Source organism: Sus scrofa, chromosome 7 (genome assembly GCF_000003025.6).
Source record: "Sus scrofa isolate TJ Tabasco breed Duroc chromosome 7, Sscrofa11.1, whole genome shotgun sequence".
NCBI lineage: Eukaryota > Metazoa > Chordata > Mammalia > Artiodactyla > Suidae > Sus > Sus scrofa.
Window position 1 is genome coordinate 113,363,846 of NC_010449.5, and position 16,649 is coordinate 113,380,494.

The window sequence follows — 16,649 nt, forward strand, 5'->3', positions numbered from 1 at the left end:
CAAGAAGATGTGGTACATATACACAATGGAGTATTACTCAGCCATTAAAATGAACAAAATACTAGCATTTTTAGCAACATGGATGGACCTAGAAATTATCATGCTAAGTGAATCAGCCATACAATGAGACACCAACATCAAATGCTTTCATTGACATGTGGAATCTGAAAAAAGGACAGACTAAACTTCTTTGCATAACAGATACTGACTCACAGACTTTGAAAAACTTATGGTTTTCAAAGGAGACAGTTCGGCGGGGTGGGGATGCGCTGGGGTTGTGGGATGGAAAGCCTATAAAATTGGATTGTGATGATCATTGTACAACTATAAATGTAATAAATTCATTGAGTAATTTAAAAAATTACAAAAAAAGGAAATAATATAGACATAAAATAAAGTTTTTTAAATGTTTAAATAATCATCTTTTAATATTTTTATCCCATTTAAAACAGAAACCATAGTATAAATTAACTTTTTTTTTTTTTTTTTGTCTTTTTGCCTTTTCTAGGGCCGCTCCCATGGCATATGGAGGTTCCCAGGACAGAGGTTGAATCGGAGCTGTAGCCACAGGCCTACACCAGGGCCACAGCAACACAGGATCCGAGCCGCGTCTGCAACCTACACCACAGCTCACGGCAACGCCGGATCCTTAACCCACTGAGCAAGGGCAGGGATCAAACCCGCAACCTCATGGTTCCTAGCTGGATTCATTAACCACTGTGCCATGACAGGAACTCCAAAACTAATATTTTCTGAATTAAGCTAAACAATAAAATAGGTGGCTTCATGTTGAGTTCAGAAAAGAAAAATGAAATATGTGGTTATGATGTGAGATCTTATCCTCACATTTTGGTTCAAATAATTATGTGACAATCCAAGCCCTGTACATAGGCAGAGGGGTGCCACAGGGAGCCTGTACATCCTATAAGTTAACACTTAAATCATTCAGCACATTAACACTACTGCAAAAGTTTGTTTATGGTAACAAGAGTAGCAATGTCAAGAGTAGTAGCACCAGAGATGACTCACTACCTTTATAGGCTATCTCTAAAAAAGAATATTCTGAATGCATTTTTCCTTTACCAGTAAGTCACTAAAGAAGTCCAATTTTCCCCTTAAAAAGATATCATTTTTAAATTTCAAGAGGAATTTCTCTCAATTCACAGAACCACAGTGCTATAAAACTAAATGTAAAGTAACACAATTGCTTATACCCCTCAAAAGCCTAATTTAAAATTTCAATATTTATTCAAAATGCATTCTCTTAATGGCTAGGTAGACAGATATGTGATAAAGCCAGCACAATAAAATGTTAATAATACAATCTTTGTTATCAAAGCAATAAGCCGCAGCTGTAATCAGCTGTAATCAGTAAGCAGTGCAACATAACAAATTTCAAATATCGGAAGCATAATTTTAGTCATTATTGATAGTGGTCTACCCTATCTTCTTCTCAAAATCTCCATATCAGCTCATCACTCACACATTCCTATAATATAGAAAACATACACATATTTGACTTCTATAATTAGGCACAAAGAATACCTTCTTGACTCTAATTAATTTTCTCTCCAATATGCTAAAAATCAGACGGTTTTACCACATCATCTTTGAGCCTATAATTTAAGTGTAAACCAATTTACCACTCATTCAACTCAAAAAGTCATCTATTTTCTACTGATAAAATGATAAAGAAAAACTCTCACGTATCACCAAGCATTTTTTACCTATTTTCTGATAATGAAAGTAATACATAAAGTACCCTATATGTCCAAGATCAGAAAATTTATTAAATAAACTGTGGTACCTCCATATGATTTAATACCATGTAGCCATTAAATGATACAAATAAAACAGGTTACAAGACCATTTATACAGTTTAATTCCAATGTTGTTAACAAGCACAAGAGAAAGGAAAGCATCAATTGATTGGGGTATGCTATGAGCCACAACTTTTAAAAACTGTTTTTGTGAGACACTGCTGATATGTGCAAAATAAAATGGTAGGTCAGGCTCAGCGTTCATCTTTCCTTGTTTCTTTAAAAAAAAAAAAATCCTAACAGACCCAACTCTCCTGTAGATAACAACAATAAACTCTAGACCAAAATCAAAACAAACAAAATACCCTGAAGGCACTGGAGAGTGAACAAAAGCAGTGCAGATTCTGACCAGCACTTGACTCCGGGTAAAAAGGGAATGGCCACCTGTTTTTTATGATTTTTAGTCTTCAGGCAGATCAAAATTGGCACTGCATAGCGTGGATAAAATTCTAATAGAAAATCCACAGTCCTTCTGGCCTGAAGTACCAGAGGGCAGAGTTCAGAGCAACCACAGCTGCCAGAAAGTAAGGTGGGAATCTTGGAAAGGAGAAAACCCAAATTCTGTGAATAAAAGTCTGCTCAAATATCTGGCTGATTCTTGAACCGCACATGTGTGGGATAGACTCCAACAAAGGATAAAAAAAACTATGCTAAGATAGCAGCTGCTACCAAAGACACAGAATCTGCAGCATAGTCCAACCAAGTTAATTGCCTATGGATGGATGGATGGACAGACAGAAGGAAGGAAGGACTCTCTCAGAGTAATATAACAGATTCCAGAGTCTCCACAACGTAACACTGAACGTCAAGAATACAGTCCAAAATTACTCTACACACACACAAAAAAATGGGAAAATGGGACTCATTCTCAAAAAAAGACAACCCACAGAATCTAAACCTAGATGATCCAAATGTTAGAATAGTAGATAAAGATGTTAAGACTCAAAGACAAAAAAGAAAAAAGGCTCAAATCAACAGAAAAAAAAAGCCAGCAACCCAACTGAAAAATGGGCAGAAGACCTGAATAGGTATTTCTCCAAGGAAGATATACAGATGACCGACAAGCACATGAAAAAATGCTCAACATCACTGATTATTAGAGAAATGCAAATCAAAACTACCATGAGATACCATCTCACACCAGTCAGAATGGCCATCATTAATAAATCCACGAATAACAAATGGGGGTGTGGAGAAAAGGGAACCCTCCTATACTGTTGGTGGGAATGTAAGCTGATACAACCACTATGGAGAATAGTATGAAGGTGCCTTAGAAAACTACACATAGAACTACCATATGACCCAGCAATCCCACTCTTGGTTATATATCCAAAACATTCCTTAAAAAAGACACATGCACCCGCATGTTCATTGCAGCATCATTCACAATAGCCAAGACATGGAAACAACCCAAATGTCCATCAACAGATGACTAGATTAGGAAGATGTGGTATATATACATGATGGAATACTACTCGGCAATAAAAAAGTACAAAAATAATGCCATTTGCAGCAACATGAATGGAACTAGAGACTCTCATACTAAATGAAGTAAGTCAGAAAGAGAAAGACAAATACCATATGATATCACTTATATCTGGAATCTAATATACAGCACAAATGAACCTTTCACAGAAAAGAAAATCATGGACTTGGAGAGCAGACTTGTGGTTGCCGAGGGGGAGGGAGAGGGAGTGGGATGGATTGAGAGCTTGGGGTTAAGAGATGCAGACTACTGCCTTTGGAATGGATTAGCAATGAGATCCTGCTGTGGAACACTGGGAACTGTGTCTAGTCACTTATGATGGAGCATGATAATGGGAGGAAAAAGAATGTATACATGTATGTGTAACTGGGCCACCATGCTGTACAGTAAAAAACTGACAGAACACTGTAAACCAGCCATAATAGAAAAAAATAAAAATCATTATTTTTTTTTTTAAAAGAAGAAATCTTCAAGGCAATGGACACCAATGGACATACAGAAGTTCTGAGAATGCTGGTGGACTTCAAGAGGCCTGGGCTAAAAATAAAAGCATTCCAGGTTTGGGGAACCTTTGACAATAGGCAAAGGCCAGGTCTATAGTCATAAGCATTGAATAATTATGTAAATGTTATTCATTTTGTTCTTATTTTAATGATACTATCACACATTTCTACACATGAGAAAATAAAGGCTCAAGAACAAAAGATATCCATTACTAGGAAATAAGGACATTTATAGGGACTTTTACATTGAGGAATTGTGCAAAAAAATTAAGTTCTATTATAACACTTCTAACTTGAAAAATTTTTAAAAAAAGAAAAAAGAAAATAGGTTCACAATAATGGGAGAGGATGGAGAATCACAGCAAAGAAATAGAAACCCTAAAAGAGAACCAAATGCAAATATTAAAACTGAAATATATCTAAAATAAAAAAACTCACTGGATGGGCTTAAAAGCTGAATGGAAATAATGGAAGAAAGAGACAGTGAATTTGAAAATAGAGCACTATCAGCTCCTCTCGAAGAACAGACGGGAAAAAAGTCTCATAGACACAAAAGACAACATCAAAAAGTCCAACATATGTGTAATTGGTATCCCAGAAGAAGAGAGAAAGGATGAGGCAGCAAAAGTATTCAGAGAAATACTGCAGATCTTAATAGGAGTTTGGTTTACATTAGTATATCCATATGTCACAAACCTGGGCAGTTCGTTGTATGTAAAGTTTACGTCAGAAGAAGAAAAGTGTAAACGACTGAACTCTAGTAAATGATAAATATGCTTAAGTATTTAGAGAGGTGTACTGATGTACTGATCTGATTTACACGCAAATGCATTCTCTCCCTGTCCCCAAAAGCATGAATAATAGTTAGAGAAATAGAGATATGCGATAAAGTATGTATTGTAAATAATGATAGACTCATGTGATGGATATACAGGCATTCATCATTAAGTTTTTTCAACTTTTCTGTATGTTCGAAATTGTTCATAATAAAATTTTAAGGGGAATAAACCATTGTGACTGACAGTATTTCAATGAACTAAAATTATTTCTAAAATACAAGAGTTGCATGTTGTTTCCTCTTATCTTCATCAGTCCACTGGCCTCTATAACATGAGCCAAAATTCAGCCCATGAATCTGCCTCATTCAAGTGGCTACTTACACTGGGAAGTATATTTAGACTGAAGTGTAAAAACGAAGAAAGAGGGATGGAAGAAGGACTACTTCACTGCTTCCTTACTTCTCTTTCCACTAAATTTTAGAAAATAATATTTCCAATATTTACTGATAAAAAACAGAGTAAGTCCTCTATTTTTTTCTTTCTAGATGTGTGAAGGATAACCGCCATATTACATCATTCCTTTTTTTTAAAAGGCCAGATCTGCACACAAATGCATTGCTTGGGATCAGATTTCATGAGGAGACCTTTCAAAAACACTGTACAGGAGTTCCCGTCGTGGCGCAGTGGTTAACGAATCCGACTAGGAACCATGAGGTTGCGGGTTCGGTCCCTGCCCTTGCTCAGTGGGTTAACGATCCGGCGTTGCCGTGAGCTGTGGTGTAGGTTGCAGACGCGGCTCGGATCCCGCGTTGCTGTGGCTCTGGCGTAGGCCGGTGGCTACAGCTCCGATTCAGCCCTAGCCTGGGAACCTCCATATGCCGCGGGAGCGGCCCAAGAAATAGCAACAACAACAACAAAAAAAAAAGACAAAAAGACCAAAAAAAAAAAAAAAAACACTGTACAATAAATTCCTCTATAGAAAAGGCAAAACATAGGAGTCCCTGTTGTGGCTCAGTGGTTAATGAATCCGACTAGGAATCACGATGTTGTGGGTTCAATCCCTGGCCTTGCTCAGTGGGTTAAGGATCCAGCATTGCCATGAGCTGTGGTGTAGGTTGCAGATGCAGCTCAGGTCCCACGTTGCTATGGCTCTGGTGTAGGCCGGAGGCTACAGCTCCAGCTCCAGTTGGACCCCTAGCCTGGGAACCTCCATATGCTGCAGAAGCGGCCCTAGAAATGGCAAAAAGACCAAAAAAAAAAAAAAAAAAAAAAAAGGCAAAACATAAAAAATGAAATGTAAAATTTCTATATAAATGATACTTTATATTCTAATATACACAAAAGAGCAAAATAACAGCATTTAAATGCTACCTGTTGATTTTCAAATCCTGCCATGTTATTGTTTACCTTCAAGTTCTTCCAGATGGGAAGGAGTTCCTTGTGTCCTGGGCTGAATATAAGCTAACTTAAACTTGGGCACCACAAATGGTACTTCTTTGCCATCAGATGGTAATTTTGAAAGTAAATAATCCTCAGTACAGCCAACTTGAGGCTTTACAGAAACAGAAGTCAATGGAGGTATACAGATAGTAGTATCATGACTATTTGATACTGCTGCTTTAAAGTCTCTTTCCACAGATACTGTAATAAAAAAAGAAAAGAAAATCACACATATGTATGTAGATTTATTTGTAATAATCTAAACCTAACATGCTTTGGTACTTATTTAATCATTTTAAAAGAAACTGCTGACACATAAACTACTCTTGGGTCCTATTAAGCACTCTGGAATCTACATTAAGTATGTCCAGCCAATATTTGAGAAGTTAATATACTATTGCCAAAGTATATTAACTTATCATAATGGTAAAAACAGTTTCTAAAGAGTCTCATTTCCACAAAAGAGTTCATAGGTGGGAAACAAGATTATTTTGTAGTTAATTTCACAGTGCTTTCAAATAATAATAACATAGTCATCTAAAAATACTCTCAGCAGAGTAATTCTTATTTCTAATACTAAGGGTTAATTCCAGTCTTAATTACCAAAAGTAATTCTGAAAAGAAGCCAAAGGTCTCCAAGTTTACAAAAATCTTTAACAAATCACAAAATAAAACATATTTTGACCCTAATATAATACCAACTCTCCCTGTGCTAGGTTTATGACCTATTTTGTCCATTATCTTGAACAATACGGATTCCAAGCTGCATGACTTAGGATGGGGAGGTAAGGGACCCCTGGAGCTAATCGTTATGTATAATTAGTACAGTCCATAGACTGAATGAAAGTACAAGTACTATTGTGTTGGAATTCATTATTTTTTTCTTTTGCAAAAAAGCATTCATACTCAAATACACTAGAAAATGAGGAAACCATGTAATAGAAAGGGAAATTTCCAGGAGTCCTTAATAAGTGTGGGTCTTGATAAAGTTACAGGTTTCTTCTCTATTGTTCATTCATTCATGAAAGGAACTTCTTCTTTTTTTTTTTTTTTTCATCTTTTTGCCATTTCTAGGGCCGCACCCACAGCATGTGGAGGTTCCCAGGCTAGGGGTCTAATCAGAGCTGCAGCCGCCGGCCTACACCAGAGCCACAGCAACGTGGGATCCGAGCCGTGTCTGCGACCTACACCACAGCTCACGGCAACACCGGATCCTTAACCCACTGAGCAAGGCCAGGGATTGAACCTGCAACCTCATGTTACTAGTCGGATTCATTAACCACTGTGCCACGATGGAAACTCCCATGAAAAGCACTTTTCAATGCACTGTTCATAAACTGGAAATTGCCTGTATTTAAATTAAAACATTTGCCAGAGTATGTTGGCCCCCAAACACACCCAAATTCTTCTCTTCTCCCCTACTTTTGCCCATACTATTTCATCCCCCTGTAATACTCATGTCCAATCTCACCTTCTCTTATTTCCTTCTCCCCACTCACCTTGCTAGAATCCTCTTCAGATATCCATACCACACGCCATCTCTTTTGTGGTGAGGTCCCAGAGTGTCTCCTAGGTTAAATTTATCTCTCTCTCCCCTAAGTACTTTCATAATTAGCTAGTATGCCTTAGATTTATGTTTCTGCTTCCCCCCATGAAGTTAGGAAATATGTCTCATTTATATTTATATCTCAAAATTCCATAAATAAAAAAAGACATTAAATACATGTTTGTTGAAATCAAAACAAAGTGAAACTCACAGTTATGCTTTTCAGGGTCACCATAGAAACATCCTCTACAGCAACTCTTTATAAATTCTGTTGCCATTACATTCAGTCTCCAATATCCAGCAAAAGACACAAACTCCTAATTTAATATTAATCTGTTGGTAGAGTAGAAAACAAGTTATTATTATTATGCTTAATGTCATTAGATACCACTAAATAAATCATATTATCTAAAACATGAGGGCTCCAAAGCAAAAATGTATATAGACTTTTGTTCCTTTATGTACTTTTATATAACCGAGACTCCTTATACCCAGTTATTAAAATAACATGCTTAAAAATTACTAAATGAACAATCCCAATGTTAAATCTGAAAAAAGAAAAATTCCACTCTCAGTGTTCTCTTTTGACCAATATATCTAAATTGATGTCCAAATAAAATTTGCAAGAAAATATGGCACTCATAAAAACTGTGAAAAAATTTCATTTCTTCCAAATCAATTATTTTGGTAATCCAAAGGCTCTATAATGGGCCAATAAACAAATAAATGACTTCATACTTTTAGTTTAACCCTGAGAAATATGTCTTAAACAGAAAAATGTATCTTAAACATTCTCTCTCTCTCACACACACACAAACCAGCTAACTAAACCACAAATAAGACTGAGTGGAATAGTCTGTTTTAAATTAAACAGGAACATTAAATTGTATATGAAGTCAACTGCCCACCCTGGCTTCAATGACTTTGGTCCAAACACACTCTCTTCATTTATGCCTACTTAAACTGTACATTTTTTCATGGGAAATTTCAAATGTATACAAAAGATAGAAGAGTGTAACAAAATCCCTACCATCCAGACTAAATGATCGGCTCCTGGCAAATCTTAATTCATCTTTACCTCTCTACTAACCCTGTTCTTCAGCTTATTTCGAAAAAAAATTCCAGTCATATAATTTCATCCATAAATACTAAGTAATTCTAAAAGATGTGGCAGAACTCAGGAGCTAACTTCAAGGGGTTCTACTGGCTGAACATGGATTAAGCTGGGCATCAAAACAAATGGTAATTGTAAGGGATTTTAACAAATCAAATAATTCTAAAAGGTACTTCTTTTTTAACATAACCATAATAGCATTATCACATCTAAAAAATGTAAGAAAATCAACTGCCCAATGTTCAAATTTCCCTTATGGTGAAATATTTTTTATAGTTGTTTTCTTCAAATCAAGAACAAAGTTTGAATTATTCCTAGTCTTTTGCTATTAGAAACAGTACACATTAACTTTGTTCACACATATTTTCAGATATTTCCCAGTATATCTCTGTAGGACAGATTCCTAGAGACAGGATGACTGGGTCAAAAGGTAAATATATGTGTAATTTGCTTTAATACTTCTAAATTTCTCTCTGAAGTTGTACCATTCTGCATTCCCAGTAGGAATGCATGAGAGTACCTATATCTATCACCAACAAAGTATTTGTCAAAATGCTAGACTTTTGCCAAGATGATAGGAAAGAAATTATACCTTGTGCTATTTTAATTTGCATCCCTTATTATAAGTCAAGTGGGGGCACCTTTTCATATAATGGCTAACACTTATTTGTCTCTATGAACTCACTGTTCATTATCTCTTGCTGCTCTTTCTATAAAGTTATTGGTCCTTTTCCTCCTCAGGATTTTTATATATTTGAAAGGTTAATGCAATGTCCATGATGTAAGTGGCAAACATTCTTCCAGTTTGTCACTGTCTTTTCACTTTGATTAGAGTGCTTTCTGCTAAGTGAAAAAAGGAGGGGGAGAATGTATGTATACACATATGAGTGTGGGACTATTGCACATCCCGTACAGAATGAAAAGTGGATCCAATCCTATCTTTTCCCAATTGACCACCCCAGTATCACAAGCATCATTTATTAAAAATTCCAGAAAGATGAAGAAAAAGAAAAGGAAAGGAGTTCCCATTGTGGCTCAGTCTCCATGAGGATGCAGGTTAAATCTGGCCTCGCTTACTGGGTTAAGGATCTGGTGTTGCTGCAAACTGTGCTATAAGTTGCAGATGTGGCTTGGATCCAGCGATGCTGTGGCTGTGGCATAGGTCCCAGCTGTAGCTCCAATTTGACCCCGAGCCTGGGAATTTTCCATGTGCTGCAGGTGTGTCTCTTAAAAAAAAAAAAAAATCCGTAACTTCTCCAATGATTTTAGAATGCTGCTCTTATTACAGACTAAATTTCCACATGCCATTGGGTTTTGGTTCTATATTTCCTATTCAACTGATTTGTATTCCTGTACCAATATTACATTTTAAAAATTATAATGGTTTAATGTATATTTCAATTATCTAACAGAGCTAGTTTCCCATTCTTACTGTTCTTCAAAGTTTTCCTAGCTATGCTTGCTTATCTGTTCTTAAAAATAAACTTTATACTCTGTCCAGCACTAAAAGGAAAAAATCTGATGGCATTTGTATTAGGATCATGTTAAATTTATAAATTATTTTAGAAAAAACTGACATCTTTAGGATGTTGAGTCTTCTTATTCAGAATATCTGTTCAAGTTTATGTTTGTATCTTTTGGAGTTTTTTATAGTTTTCTTCATAAATTTTAAACATTTATTAAGTGTATACTTATGAAATTTGTTTGGCTAAATGGCCAAATCTTTTCTTCCATTATATCTTATAATTGATTTCTGTTTTTTAAAAATCTATACATTTTCAGGAGTTTCCGTCATGGCTCAGTGGTTAACGAACCCAACTAGGATCTATGAGGATGCAGGTTCAATCTCTGGCCTCACTCAGTGGGTTAAGGATCTAGTGTTGCCATGAGCTGTGGTGTAGGTCGCAGACATAGCTCGGATCTAGCATTGCTATGGCTGTGGCGTAGGCTGGCAGCTGTAGCTCCAACTGGACTCCTAGCCTGGGAACTCCATATGCTGCAGGTGCTACCCTAAACATCAAAAAATAAAATAAAATAAAATAATTTAAAAATAAAAATGTACATAATTTCAAAAGCCCAGTCTCTGTTTAGAGGATTTATTCCCTGACCACCCAGATCATACTAATTTCTCTCACTTTTTCTAAACATCTAGTACACTTTAAGTTTTACTTTTTTCTTTTCTTGCACTGATTATTGCTTTGCGTTGATTACTGATGTTTGCTATGGACATGGGCATTGGCAGTAAAGATAGGAATGTGGTGCATTTCTTCCTGAACTAGAGGCTCTCAGATTTCCTTCAGCATGCTGACTTTGTATTAAGCCAAATTTATGGCAGATAGTTATGTAGTCTACCCAAACTAAGGTAAAAGTCTTTTTTTCTCTCTCTTTTTAGGTCCATACCCACACCATATGGAGGTTCCCAGGCTAGGGGTTGAATCAGAGCAGTAGCCACTGGCCTACACCACAGCCACAGCAACACCAGATCCAAGTCACATCTGCGACCTACACCACAGCTCAGGGCAAATGCCGGATCCTTAACCCACTGAGCGAGGCCAGGGGTAGAACCTGCGTCCTCGTGGATTCTAGTCAGATTCATTTCCACTGAGCCACGACTGGATCTCCTAAAGTTTTACATTTCATTTCATTTCTGTCCTATCTCCTCTGCTAGAATAAAAACTTTTCAGAAAAAAATACTGTACTCACTTTCTACTTAACACTCAGCACTATGTATGATCCTGAGAATACGGCAGGAACTCAGCAAATATGTAGCTGATAGACAAGGAAATAAACTACAATAACTAGATTATGTAAAAACTCCTAATATAATTATCAAACCACATTTCTGACCCCAGTCAGTGTGCAAGTACTTTACATTATTTGTGAGGAGAATGTGAGAGGATTGATTTAAAATGATTACTACCTCTAGGGGAAAAGTCTTCAAAGTTTACAGCCTTGAGTCATCTAAAACGAACCGAAGAAGATAGGAGAGGGTGCAGAAAAGGAAACAAGTTTATATAAATAAGAATAAGGCAATTAGAGTTTGTAGGAGAGACTCCTAGAGAGTAGAGATGTATACACAGAGAGAAGCATAGACATCAGTAAAGGGTCCCACTCAACCATTCAGCAGAGTACTGATCAGAGCACGTGGGCAGGAAAACTACACAAGACTGGAGGAAGACCACCAGAAAAAGTTCCAAAACCATCACCAACACTCATCAAGTTCAGTAATAATGCCTGGTCCCACCAACCAAAGTGGAAAACCTCACACAGAACATTGAGAAGAGTACTCACAGGGTTTTGTTTCAGTGGTGAGTAATAGCTCTGAACTAGACACTGGTCTGTCACCTAACAAATTTTAAAAGCAAAAGGATCAAACTAGCTCTAAGAGACTTAACTACGTCCCAAAGCAAAAAAAAAAAAAAAAAAAAAAAAAAATTATAAAAATCTAAAAATATATCACACACAAGGTAAAATTCACAATGTCAGCAGCATCCAATTAAAAACTACCAGACAATGCAAAGAAGGGGAAAAAAAATAATGAAGGGAAAAATCAGTCAATTGGAACCAACACAGAAATGAAACAAAGACATGAAAACATTTAAAAGATACATGCACCCCTATGTTCACTGCAGCACTATTCACAATAGCCAAGACATAGAAACAATCTAAGCGTCCGTTGACAGATGAATGGATTAAGATGTGGTACATACACACAATGGAATACTACTCAGCCATAAAAAAGAACAAAATAATGCCATTTGCAGCAAAATGGATGCAACTAGAGATTCTCATCCTAGGTGAAGTAAGTCAGGAGGAGAATGACAAATACCATATGATATCACTTATATGTAGAATCTAAAATATGGCACAGATGAACCTATCTACAGAATGGAAACAGACTCACAGACATGGAGAGCAGACTTGTGGTTGCCAAAAGGGAAGGGAAGAGGGAGGGAGTGGGATGGACTGGGAGTTTTCGGTTAGTAGATTCAGACTATACATTTAGAATGGATAACAATGAGGTCCTGCCGTATAACCCCAGGGAATTATATCCAATCACTTGTGATAGAAGATGATAGAAGATAATATGAGAAAAATAATGTGTGTGTGTGTGTGTGTGTGTGTCTGTGTGTGTGTCTGTGTGTGTAACTGGGTCATTTTGCTGTATAGCAGAATTTGATAGAACACCATAAATCAACTACAATTTAAAAAAATTTTAAGTGATTCTTTATGTTCAAAAAGTTAAGTAAAACTTAAAAGATACAAAAAAAGGCCCAAACACAACTCCTAGAGATGAAAACTATAATGTCTGAGATAGAAAATACACTGGATGGGATTAATAGCAGATTAGATACTGCGAACAATTAATAAAGAACAGTTATATGAGAAACTATACAAAATGAAACACAGAGAAAAAGGATAAAAACAAAGTAAAAAGAGGATCAGTGACCCATGGGACAACTTCAAGCAGCCTAAAGTACATATAATTGAAATCCGTGAAGGAGATGGGGGGGGGATGAAGAAATAATACTAAAAATTTCCAAATATCATGCCTACGAAGCTCAGCTCTAAGATCCCTAACAAACCCTAAGCTCAAGAAGTATGAAGAAAATGCTGCCAAGGCACATGATGGTAACATGGCTCAAAACCAGTGATGAAGAGAAAATCTTGAAAGCAGCTGGGGAAAAAAGACCTGTTCTATACATAGGAACAATGATAAAAATAGCAGCATAGTTCTCATTGGGAACAATGCAAGTAAGAAAACAGTGGAGCAAAATCCTTAAAGTATTGAAAGAAAAAAAAAACTGTCAACATTAAATTTGACACCTGAGTAAAATCTTTCAAAAACGGAACTAACAAAAAGACTTTTTTTTCAGACATACAAAACCTGAATGAAAGCACCACTACCAGATCTACTATAAGAAGTGTTCAAGGAGTTCCCATCGTGGTTCAGTGGAAATGCATCTGACTGGTATCCGTGAGGACACAGGTTCAACCCCTGGCCTCACTCAGTGGGTCAGGAATCCAGCGTTGCCATGAGCTGTGATGCAGGTCACAGACGCAACTTGGATCTGGCATTGCTATGGCTGTGGTGTAGGCCAACGGCTGCAGCTCTGATTCGACCCCTAGCCTGGGAACTTCCATATGACATGGGCGGAACCCTTAAAGACAAAAAAAAAAAAAGAAGAGGAAGAAGTGTTCAAGGAGAGCCTTCAGGCAAAAGATGATACCAAATGAAATATGAATCCACACACAAGGAATTAAGAGTACCATGGATATAACTATATAAGATTTATATAAAAGATGATTGATGTTTAAATAGTAATAATATGGTGATGTGGGGTTTATGGTCTATGCAAAAGTAAAATGCATGATAGCAATAGCACAAAGGCCAGCAAGGAGGAATAGACTATTCTATTTTAAGGTCCTTGTAGTAGATGTGATGTAGTATACATAACACTGAAGGCAGACTGCAAAGTTAAAAATGAATACTATAGTGAAGTTCCCTGGTGACTCAGAGGGTTAGCGGAGGATCCTGTGTTGTCACTGTACTGGCTCAGGTTGCTGCTGTGGCACAGATTTGATCCCTGGCCCTGGAACTTCCACATGCTGCATGTGCAGCCAAAAGAAAAAAAAAGTGCTATAAACCCTAAAGTAATCACTAAAATAAGGAAACAGAGGTACAGTTATTTATTAAGCCAACAAAGGAGATCAAATGGAATCATAATCCCAAAATACCCAATTAACATAAAGCATAAAAAAGGGAAAAATGAAGAACAGATGGGATGAAAAGGAAAAAAAGCAAGATGATCAATTTATTTACTTATTTATTTATTTTCTTTTTAGGGCCGCACCAAAGGCATATGGAAGTTCCCAGGCTAGGGGTCTAATTGGACCTACAGCTGCCGGCCTGAGCTACAGCTGCTAGCCTATGCCACAGCCACAACAACGCCAGATCTGAGCCTCATCTGGGAACTTCATCGCAGCTCACGGCAATGCCGGATCCTTAACCCACTGAGCAAGGCCAGGGATCAAACCTGTAACCTCATTGTTCCTAGTTGGATTGGTTTCCACTGCACCACAGGAACTCTTTCAACATGATCAATTTAAACATAACCCTATCAATAACCACATTAAGTGTAAATGCTCTACATATGCCAATAAAAAGAAGAGATTGTTAGACTGGATTTAAAAAGCATGATCCCAAAGATGTGGTATATATATGCAATGGACTATTACTCAGCCATAAAAAAGAATGAAAAATGTTGTTTGCAGAAATATGGATGGCCCTAGAAATTATCATACTAAGTGAAGTTAAAGAGTGAAAGACAAACATCATATGATATCACCTATATGTGGAATCTAAAAAAAGTATACAAATGAACTTATTTGCAGAACAAAAACAGATTCACAGACTTTGAAGAACCCAAAGGGGCTGAGGGTAGGGGGTGGGCAGGAAGAACTGAGGGTTTGGGATTGGCATGTGTACATTGAGGTATATGGAAAAATTAGCCAATGGGGACCTGCTGTATAGCACAGAGAACTCTACCCAATATTCTGCTATAATCTATGTGGGAAAAGAATCTGAAAGAGAATGGATGTGTATATATGTACAACTATATCACTCTGTTGTACAGCAGAAATTATTACAACCTTGTAAATCAATAAAACTTTTAAAAATGAGGGGGGGCTACCATCCCATGTATGCTGCTTATAAGAAATATCCTTTAAATACAAAGACACAAATAAGTTAAAAATAAAAGGATGAATACCCCTCATGAATATAGACACAAAAATCCTCAACAAAATACTAGCAAATTGAATCCAACAAAGTATAAAAAGAATTATACATCATAACCAAGTGAGATTTATCTCAGGATTACAAGATTGGTTTAATACCTGAAAATCAATTCGCATAATACATTATGCCACAGAATAAGGGACCAAAACTTCATGATCATCTCAGTTGATACAAAAAAAGACTGAAAAATCCAACATTCATTCATGATTTAAAAACAAACAAACAAAAAAAGCTGGAGTTCCTGTCATGGCTCAGTGGTTAATGAATCTGACTAGCATCCATGAGGACACAGATTCGATCCCTGGCCTTGCTCAGTGGGTTAAGGATCCGGTGTTGCTGTGAGCTGTGGTGTAGGTCACAGACGCAGCTCGGATCCTGCATTGCTGTGGCTGTGGCTGTGGCCGGCAGCTACAGCTCCAATTCAACCCCTAGCTTGGGAACCTCCATAGGCCATGGGTGCAGCCCTAAAAACCAAAAAAAAAAAAAAAAAAGCTGAGCAAACTAGGAATAGAAGTATCCTCTCAACATAATAAAGATTATTCATAAAAAATCTACTGCTAACATCATAAGAACTGCATAAAAACAAATACTTTCCCTCTAAGCTCAGGCAAAAGACAAAAATCATGAGAATCCACTCTCACGGTTTTTGTTCAACGTTGCACTAGATATTCCAGCCAGGGCAATTAGGCTAGATAGATATAAAAGGCATCCATATTGGAAATGAAGAAGTAAAACTCTATTGACAGACCAACATGATGTGTACAAAAGAGTCAAAGGTAAAAAAAATCAAAGGAACCCATGAAAAACTACTTGAAGTAACATGCAAGTTGAGTACAGTTGCAGAATATAAGATCAATATACAAAAATCAGTTGCGTTTCTATATATTAAAAATGAACAGTGTAAAATGAAATTAATAAATCCATATCCATTTATAATAACAGGCAAGCATCTTCCTAAAATACTTGGGAACACTTTGACAAAAGAAGTGCAACATATGTACACTGAAAACTACAAAACAGTATTAAAAAGATATTAAAGGGAGTTCCCGTTGTGGCGCAGTGGTTAACGAATCCGACTAGGAACCATGAGGCTGCGGGTTCGGTCCCTGCCCTTGCTCAGTGGGTTAACGATGCGGCATTGCCATGAGCTGTGGTGTAG

At 36.9% G+C, this 16,649-nt stretch overlaps 1 protein-coding gene across 2 annotated transcripts in view; it reads right to left on the reverse strand.

Annotated features, from left to right (window-relative positions):
* Window positions 1-16,649, reverse strand: part of TC2N (tandem C2 domains, nuclear) — a 51,849-nt gene that overhangs the window by 26,031 nt on the left and 9,169 nt on the right. For both annotated transcript variants that reach the window (XM_005656445.3, XM_001928983.6), the window contains exons 2-3: window positions 7,786-7,907; window positions 5,996-6,229 (exon numbers count right to left, since the gene is read on the reverse strand). In XM_005656445.3, the coding sequence (XP_005656502.1) occupies window positions 5,996-6,229; window positions 7,786-7,852 (301 nt within the window). In that variant the 5' untranslated portion in view covers window positions 7,853-7,907. The remainder of the gene's footprint in view (window positions 1-5,995; window positions 6,230-7,785; window positions 7,908-16,649) is intronic.